The 10,028-nt window shown below is 43.9% G+C and overlaps 1 protein-coding gene across 1 annotated transcript in view; it reads left to right on the top strand.

The window, feature by feature from the left end:
• Positions 1 to 587: 587 nt before the first annotated feature.
• The window catches only part of Hebp1 (heme binding protein 1), a 31,046-nt gene continuing 21,605 nt past the window's right edge, over positions 588 to 10,028 (top strand). The window contains exon 1 of the mRNA XM_047547894.1: positions 588 to 748. Within this exon, the coding sequence (XP_047403850.1) occupies positions 671 to 748 (78 nt within the window). The 5' untranslated portion in view covers positions 588 to 670. The remainder of the gene's footprint in view (positions 749 to 10,028) is intronic.

Below are 10,028 nucleotides of genomic sequence, written 5' to 3'. Positions count from 1 at the left end.
AATGATATATTTTAAAAAAAAATTTTAGATGTTGACAGACCTTTATTTTACTCATTTATTTATAGGTGGTGCTGAGAATAGAACCCAGTACTTCACACAGGCCAGGCAAGCGCTCTACCACTGAGCCACAACCCAACCCCTAAAATGTTATTTTTAAAAATAGTGCGAGGAATTGAGATCATATTTGTAAAATACTGGGCAGGGAGCAGACAATTCAATAAATGGAAATTAAATTGTTTAGAAGATTATACAAGTGAATGAGCAAAGCTGTGTGGACAAGTAACAAAATTTGTGATTAAAATGGATCGTAGGAAAGAATGCGGTAGGAAATTAGTGCAGCGGTTTTTCCAATCATCTAGATGAGAGGTAAGGGGGCGTGAAGCGGTGTCCAAGGTGGTATCTGTGGGTGCAAGTGCAGCAGCAGAAGGCCGCATTCCGCTCCGCCCGCCACTTCTGGGCAGCGCTGCCCGCCCCGCCCCCGACTCCTGCAGGATCGCGGTCCTGGTAGGCGGGGCCCTAGGCCCCGCCCCGCCCCCGCCGCCTGCCGGAGCGTCGTTCCGGTGGGCGGAGCGCTCGCGGCACCGCCCCTCCCCACCCAGCTGCTGCCACAGCGAGCTTGCTAGCCTTATGCCCGGGTTGGCTGCTGAGACCCGAACGGCGCGGCGACAACATGCTGGGCATGATCAGGAACTCGCTGTTCGGGAGCGTAGAGACATGGCCTTGGCAAGTACTGAGCACTGGGGGCAAGGTAAGCCCGCAGGGCTGCTGAGAACTTGAAGGAGGCCTGCGCCTCCGCCCAGTCCTGGCCCGGGCTGCAGGGGTTCCTGAGAACAGGTGGGATGGGACTGTGCCCCGGAGTGTGCGTTCTGATCTCTTCCAGGGATTGGCCTCCTACTGCCGAGAGAAGGAAGGGCTCTCTACTACACTGAGAAGGAGGGGAACTAGAGGTCCCGTGCAGCCAGACCAGGGACCGGGGAGGGAGGTTGATCTGAGGGGAGGATCCACCTTGGCGAGTTGGACACCGCCTGTTGAAGCATTTGTTCATTAAAACATTATTGTTTCTGATTTTTTTTTCCCTCAAAAAACTGTTATTATATTGAGCGTGCATCTTTAAAAAAAAAATTCTGAACATTTTTGTTTGTTGAGAGACACATCGTTGCAGAAATGGCTGCCAAAGTCCTTTTGGCATAAAACTTCGAAGTACTAGAGAACTGAGTATTAAAGAACAAGTAAGGTCTGTACTGCATAGACCTGATGCATGGAGTGGGAAACACAGGGAAGGAGCAGGCTAATTCTGCCAGGTTTGATAATGGGGGCTTCATAGGAGTGCCATGAGCTAGGCTTCAGGGATGATAAGGAGCTAAAATTTGATTTATAAAATGAATGAGGAAAAACTGCTGTATTCCCCCAAATTTATATTAGTGCTAACATGGGCAAGTGGGACTGCCTCCCTGAAAACAAGGAGTCTGTTACTTGATTATAATATCCTTTCAGATTGACATTTTGTACAGTGAGGCTGTATACAACCTCCTAGCACACTTACCTGGGGATCCTGCTTCTGAACCGTTCCAAGGGTCATCAAAAAAAGCCCTCAGCTCAGCTGTAGTCTGAACTCTTCGACCATCCAGATGCTTGTCACTCATCCCCCTATCTCATTTTCCCCAGCTTTATGTAGCTGAATAGTTTAAACCCCAGTCAAGGTGACACATTCAGATGCCTGCGGCGGCCAGACAAATAATGGAAATGAATTAATCCGACTGTTTTCGACTCCAAAGCGTGGTGGACATTGAGGCAAATTGGAGAGTGAACTCAGGTTTGCATGTATGAAGGATGACTTTAACCAGTCGTTGCAATGCACTGATGTGAACAAGTGTTACCTTTTTTTTTCTCCCCCAGTGTTGGGGATTGAATGCAGTGCCTCAGGCATTGTAGGCAACTGAGCTACAGGCCTAGTGTTGCTCAGATTTTTAAGGAAAATCAGATATCAAAATTCTTCATGTGAAACCTCCCAATTTAATATTCATTAATTTAACAAATAATTTTTTGAATGCCAATTATGTCCAGTCATTCTTCTAGGCAATGGGGATAAAAAGTAGACAAAATCAACAAAAATTCCTGCCCTGTGGAGTTTGTTTTATTAACTAATGAACAAATAAATAAGTAACTATAATCCCATATCAAGCGGTAATCTGTACTATGAAGAAAAGCAAGCAGGGGCCCTTGGAAGTAGTGCGGTGACAGAGCACTTAACATGTGGAAAGGCTTTGGGTTCTATCCCATCACCAAAAAAACAAAAAAGCAGGGAAGGGGAGTAAGGAATAGGGAGCATTAGGAGTGAGGCTGTGGCTTTAAGTAAGGCAATTCTGTCAGACTTAACCATTGATAAGTGACTAAAAATGTTGGCAAACATTGCAAGGATCCTGCCTGGACCAGATCATGCCATTATGCAAACCACCCTGTCGTCTCCACCCTCATAAGTTTCCTGTGGCTCGAACAGATCAGAATATGTGTTACAAACAGCTCCCAGAGAGCCTTTTCTATAACGAATGGGACTCACCTGGTCTTTTTGGCTTAATGGTGATGCAGGTGCTGTAACTGAGCTAGTCTGTGACCTATACCCTCAAATTCCTTTCTCACCCATTCTCAGCTCTGCTGTCTGTCATTGTGAAACCCAAGCTGAACCCTGTGGGCTATTTCCCAGTCTCAGCTGGCTCTCAGCTTGGTTTGCCCAGTGTGGGGCAGTAGTCAGAGACAGAAAGTCTCCAACACTAGCTTTAGGCACTTGTAACTCAATAACTTTGGCTTCTGCTACACATGCCTCCATGGTTCTGTCTTCTACTCAGTGATCCAGATATCTAAGCCTGGGTAATAGATAATCCTGTCTCTCCTAGGGTGCTTACTAACCTCCAGGCTACCTCTGTCCTGTTTGGCATCTCATTCTTCTGTTACCTATGTAACAATTCCTTGCATTATAATGCCTCAGTTCTGTGCACTCCAATCATTCCTATTTCCTATTACAGCCTTAATAATGTCACCTGTCACTGATTTGGTACCTCTAGAGATAAATACAGCTACTTAATAAGCATTTCCCTCAATATTTGATGGGACCATGGGGCCAACTGAGATGTGACATATCATCATACTGTTACCAGGCTGAAACAAATCATTCTACCTGGAAGAACCTCAGTTTCTGCTGCTGTAGAATGGGTATAGAAGTAACTTTACCATCTACTCCCAGAGTTACTATGAATTTTTAAAAAAATATATGAAAATGCTTTATAAGCAAGTACTCTTTACATATATAATATTTCAATTATGTCAGAACTCACCTCCTGTTATTAGCTGTGTGGCCACAGGCAACTTAATCTCTCTGAAGCTAATCACGAGAGAAAGTAATAGTTCATGTCTTAACAGATGGTTTTGATGTTTCAGTGAGAAAACCATTTATAAATTGTTCCACAGCATACCTGTCTCTTTGTTGGGTAACTGTTAGCTTCCCCTAGTTTTACAGGTAGTTTTAGGTCAGTTACTTAACATCTCAACCTCTCTTAACCCTTTCATTTCTCAACTCTAAGATGAGCATAACAGTGCTGGTGTGACAATTAATTAAATTTTGAAGAGTCATGTGAACTATTAATATACAAAGTCAGTGTGTTATTATTCTGAAGAGAGCCTCTGCCTGAAATTATTTCCCTTATCCTGGAAAGAGTTTGGGTCAGAAATTGTTGTCCACACTCCCTGGCAAATGGATAGCACACTGTGTGTCTCAGTAGCGTGGGTTTCAGGCTCTCCAGATGCTCAGGCTGATTCCAAGCACACCATACAGGCAGAACTTTTCAGGTGCCTCCTTCATTGCTTAGGGAATATTATGGTTTGAATATAAGATGTCCCCCAAAAGTTCCTGTGTTAATGCAGAAATATTTGGAGGTGAAATGATTAGATTGTGAGATCCGCAAACTAATCTGCGGATTGGTGGTTTGATGGACTGGTTGGAAACTGTAGTCAGGTGAGGTGTGACTGGAGGAGGTGGGTCACTGGAGCATGCCCTGAAGGGTGCCTCTTCCCTGCAATCCCTGCTCCCTTCTCTCTCTCTCTCTCTCTCTCTCTGCTTCCTGACCCTGCCATGAGCTAAGCAACTTACCTCCACCAGGCCACCCCACCTCACCCTACCAGCAACCATGAACTGCTTCACTTTGGGCTCCAAGCAATGAAGTTAGCCATCTGTGGACCAAGACCTCTGAAACTGTGATCCCCAAATAAACTTTTCCTCCTCGTCAGGTATTTTGATCACAGCCATGTACAAGCTGACTAATACAGGTAGGGAGAAGGGTAGACAGCTTTCTGTGTTGGATTGGGTGGGTCTTATGAATGTTCAGGGCATGACTGATAATTAAAAACTTGGTCTTTATCAGATGTGCCCAGCCTGTGCAAATATGTGAAGACCCAATAACCTGGGTTTCAGTCCTGGTTCCACTGTTTGACTGCTATAACTTTGGCATGTTACTTAACCTCTTGCTCTCCAGTTTTCTCTAGTAATAAAGATTAAAGCACTAAATTCTTTACAGGCCTTGGAAGAATTAAATGAATAAATTTGTATAAAGCGTTTAAAACAATGCCAGACACAGAAAGTACTCCTTTAGGATATTATTATTAGTATTGTAATGAGAAAGCAGGCTTATAGAATCAACATGTGTACCCATCACATCAAATTGCCAGGAAAAAAAAAAGAAAACACAGATGATTACAACTCCCATAGCAAGAAGTACTATTGCAAGATCTTTGGAACTTGAACTTGATCAGAGTTTCCCCTGAATGTTGAAAATTGTCATGTGTGACCACAGACCAAAAATCTTCATCTAGTAACTGATTTGATGCATAGGCTAATTTGAGATAGGGTATACAGGGGTGCTATTACATTCCATGTTACATGGAGATGTGCTAAAGATGTCAAACTTTCAGAATAGAGACTATGTTAACATAGGTGCCTTCTTTGCAGAAATAGAGAATTCTAGTTAAATGAATTCAAATAGAGCTCCCTGGAGAACTAGGATAGTTTTATAATATTTATCTCTCAAACCTCAATTTTCACATTGGTCCTGTGGTTCAAAGCAGAGGTTATGCGTACAAACTCTGAAAACAGATGATACCTGCAGCAAAACTGATTTAAGAGTGTGACCCAGCTATCAGGCTAGATTCTCATCCCTCTACCTAACTATGGCTATCGTATTCCTTGTCATTGGAGTAAAACTAGGTTTCATTCTGCAGCCCTGCTTTCCCCAAAATGTTTATAGACTGTCTGCAATACACATGACATGGTACTAGATACAGAGAGATACATACAGTGATGAATAAAAGGGATACTTCTGACCCCATGGGGCTTATGACCGGGGGTGGGGATTAAACACATTATTTTTGAATTACAATAAGTGTGTTGTATAAGTACAAAGACCTATAAAAATATCACAGGGAACTTGTTTTAAATTAGGGTTCTCTCTGAGGAAATAACTTTCAAGTTGGGACCTATTAGATGAGTAAGGACTCATCAGAAATGTCTAGGCACAGGAAGCAATGGGTGCAGAGACCTTAAGATGGGAATAACCTGGGCATTAAAGGAAATAGGAACTGGGCACAGTGGCACACATCCGTAATCCCAGCAGCCCGGGAGGCTGAGGCAGGAGGATTGCAAGTTCAAAGCCAGCCTCAGCAATTTAGCAGTCCTAAGCAACTCAGCAAGACCCCCTCTCTAAATAAAATATAAAAAGGGCTGGGGATGTAGTTCAGTAGTTGAACTGAACTGGGTTCAATCCCCAGTACCAAGAAAAAGAAATAGCAAAAAGCTGATGGAATGGTGTTCTAGGTGTGGTTAGAAGGGTAGAAAGAAGCTAGGTGGTCATCCGTAAAAGGTTTAGAACTCAGTGAATGAAGGCTTTTAGACAAGGAATTAGTGAACATGATTACATTTATATAGAGTGTTCTGCATAGGTCCCTGGGCAGTCTCAACCCCATTTAGAGTCTCCCTGCATACTGATCACTCCCCAGGTTATACCTGTTTGTCTATGCCACCCTCCTGTGAGCTCCAGACCCAAGCATGCAGCTTCCCAATGGACAGTTTGCTCATCCACCAGAAGGCCGATGACTGGACAGACAACGTCAAGGCCCTTGTAGCTCTAGAGTTATCTGACTTTTGTAATTCATGGCAAGGAGGAGTCACTCAAGAGGAGGAGGTGGTGTTGAAGAGGGCTCTTCCCCTCTAGCAGTGCAGATTTGGGGTGTTGCAGTTTCCCTCCTATAGGCTTATAGTTACCCTATAGGTTTCCAAAATCTTTTCTTTAAGGGGGAGATCAATATTAGCAGTGCCCAGTTCAGACAATATGCAACCTGAAACCAAATAACCTCTATGAGGACATTAACAATATTGTCATAATAAACAGAATGAGTTTAATTACTATCTTTAGTATAATAAACAGATTTGCAATAAGATCTGCAGTTTCTAATGGAGGACAAAGAGGATGCAGGGGGTGTAGGATGTAACTGTTAATGGGATAAGAAAAGAATATATAGAAGTTCTAGATCATAGAAAGAGTGAGAATGTAATCAAAAGAAGTTGGTTGTTAGCATGCGAAAAGGGAGAAAAACTCTGAGGGAACAGGTAAACAAAAGGAAAAGAGAGTGAGAAAAGTAAAGAAATAAAAACTTAAAATTTTTCAATAAGGAGAAAAAAAAGCTACACTATAACATATAGTATTCAAACCTACCAGTCTTCAGGAGCCTGATGCATGAGAGGTACCTGACAATGAGCTTCTAGTCTCCAGCAGGTATCTCAGGATGAGATTTGCCCCACCTACTGAGATTTGCCCCACCTAAAGATGGGAGATACTGCTTCCAGGATTATCCAAAATGGCCGCTCTGGCTTCCAAATGTGTTGGCAAATGGAGAGCTGCAGCACAGGGTGTGGGCAGTCAACTGGAGGTCCTGGAGGTGGGGTGCGGTTGGTCAGGCAGGGGTCCTGGAGGTGGGGTGTGGTCGGTCTGGTTGTGGATCCTGGAGGCAGGGTGCAGTCAGTCAGTCTGGGGGTCCTGGCGGCGGGTAGCAGTCAGCCAATCTGAGGGCCACGGAGGCAGGGAGTGGTCTGTTAGGCTGAGGGATCCTGGAGATAAGGCTCAGTCAGTCCAACCAGGGGTCCTACAGGTCCTGGCTGTTGTCTCAAAATGGAGGCAGCCACGTGTAACCAAACCTGCAGGTACTGTGATAGTGAACTTCCAGGCAACAGCAGGCAGCTGGCGCTCCACTGGCGATCTACAGTCAATTTGTTGACTGCTGTGGGAAGATCAGGAGGTGAACCTCGGGTGGTGGGTGATGTGTAAGTGAAAGGCAGGTGATGGACAGGCAAGAGGCAGGCAAATGGTGGATGGTAGACGCCAGACAGTGAGCAATCTGCACTCAAAAAGTAGTCGATATGCTGGCAGACTGCAGGTGTTCACAGTAGACAAATGGGGTAAACAGCAGGGGATCTATTAGCAGCAAAAACTGCCTCACCAAGAAACAGATATCCTCTGCTTGAAACCCGAATTATGGAGCAACAAGGAACACAGCCTCTCTCTAGTCCGCCATGTTGGATCTCCTTCTCTATGAGGTGGGCTTTTTAAGAATGGTGGTCTTACTGTGAGGGCCTTTGCACTCTGAGTTGAGCTGGACCCTTAGTTGGCAGCCTTTTCCTGGTGTGGATTTTTTGCCTAAGAAACAGGCTGAGGGCCCAGATCACTTATACCATTCCCTAGAGCTAGTTCCTGCTCCAGGAACCCTTCCATTAAGACTGACTGAGACTCATACATACTTGCAGAATCCTATGTTTAGATCACAAAGTCAGTTGAACTAATTTTTTAAATTTTTTATTTGTTCTTTTTAATGATACATGACAGTAGAATGTATTTTGACATATACATACAGGAAACATAATTTCCCATTCTTGTGGTTAAAGTTGAACTAATTTAGAGTAGATAAGTCTGACATACTATCAGATCATCATTCTTGGACTAATGGCTAAAAAATCCAACTTCCTACAATAGCCAGTGAGTTCTGGGTTCTGGCCCCTGTCAGAACCTCTGGCCTTTTGCTGTTCCATGCTCTGCTTGACAATCTTTGCTACGGCCACTTACATCATTGTTTTTGTTTTGTTTTTTTGAGATATGGGGGATTGAACTCAGGGGCACTTTACCACTGAGCTATATCCACAATCCTTTTGTATTTTGAGACAAGGTTGTGCTAAGTTACTTAGGCTGGACTTGAACTCTAAATCCTCCTGCCTCAGCCTCCCTAGTGGCTGGGATTACAGGCACACACCACTACACCTGGCTGCATTTCTTATGTTTTTCATCATCATCATACTATCCTTGATCTCCCCTGTTTTGTTCCTTCAATAACTTGTTTTACTCAGCTTTTTCATCACTGTGACCAAAAGACCTGACAAGAACAATATTAGAGGAGGAAAAGTTTATTTGGTGCTCACAGTTTCAGAGTTCTCTGTCTGTAGATAGTTGACAGTTGTTGTGGGCCCAAGGTGAAGCAGAACACTATAACAGACGGGTATGGAGAAGGAAGGCAGCTCAGGACTTGGCAACTGAGAAATAGAGAGCTTCACTCACCAGGGACAAAATATCTACCCCAAAGGCATACCCCCAGTGACCCACCTTCTCCAGTCACACCCCACCTGCCCAGTTACCACCCAGCTAATCCATTCAAGTGGATTAATGCACTGATTAGGTTAAGGCTCTCATAACCCAATCACTTCACCTCTGCGCTTTCTTGCATTGTCTCACACATGAGCTTTTGGGGAACACCTCGTATCTAAACAATAGCAAAACTGCTACCTGGAATCCTCTCCCTAAACAATCATCACTTACTGCATTGTATAATAATCATTTGTGTATTTCTTTTTACCACTGTCTTCATTATCCATATCATGTTAATCTCCAAGCCTATAGCATCTGGCAGAGGTTTTCAATAATGTTTATTCACTGAATCAATGGAACAATGACTGAACGCCCAGGTGGGTGATCTGTAAACCACTCAGAGTCTACAGGACCTACCCAGACCTGTAAGCACACACAGAAGTGCCCCCGTGTGAGCCTAACTAGTCCTTTGCTGTGTTCCCACACTGCCCTGGCACTCCTTGCCCTGTTAGATGATAGCCTTCTGTTTCCTTGGCTTCCTCCCTTTTTTTTTTTATTTTTTTTTGGCGGTACTGGGGAATCGAACTCAGGGCCTTGTGCTTGCAAGGCAAGCACTCTGCCAGCTGAGCTATCTCCCCAGCCCAGCTTCCTCCCTTATTAAACCAGGTTTTTCCTGATGTTAGAAACTCTTTCATCTCTGTTTTAGTACCTGGCACAATGCTCAGGACATAGCAAATGCTCAGTAACAGTTTGTTGAATGCATTAAAGAAGGAAAGAAAGGCCTAAGGAAGCCAGCTGGCTTTTCCTCTAGAAAGATCCTAGATTGCTTCCCTGTTTGTAAAAGAAGTAACTGCATGAAATGACTTCTGAGACCTTCATTCTGAGTTTGATGCAGGCATACCAGTGTCTCCCCAAACAACTAACATAGTGGCTAAAGAGAGCTAAAATGCTCACTTCTTGCCCAAGCATAATAGAAATTCTTGCAATGAGTGTTAGTAGAGTCTGGGGCTGGAATTCTACTTCCAGTTTTGCCATTTAGTAACTGAGCCAATTTGGGCCATTCACTCTGTCTGGTTCTTCACTTCCCATTGGTAAAATTAGTTAGATGAGATGAAGTTTAAAACCGCCTGCATTGCTGAAATTATGTAATTCCCAGAGTAGCACTTCTGAAATTCAAAACATTATGATCAGTGGGGTCTCAAACAAAGGGAGAGTTCTGGAATTCTCTGCTGTGACAGAGCTGAAGAGAGCAAAAGACCCCAAGCTTACACAACAGTGGCTACTGATGGCTCTTTGAAAGTGTGAGATGCAATGAGTGGAGGGCATTGCAGCCATCCTTGGAATTACCAAGTACAAGGC

This window comes from Sciurus carolinensis, chromosome 4 (genome assembly GCF_902686445.1).
Source record: "Sciurus carolinensis chromosome 4, mSciCar1.2, whole genome shotgun sequence".
Taxonomy (NCBI): Eukaryota; Metazoa; Chordata; class Mammalia; order Rodentia; family Sciuridae; genus Sciurus; species Sciurus carolinensis.
Note: the sequence above shows the minus strand (reverse complement) of the source record. Positions and strands in the feature narration are given on the sequence as shown.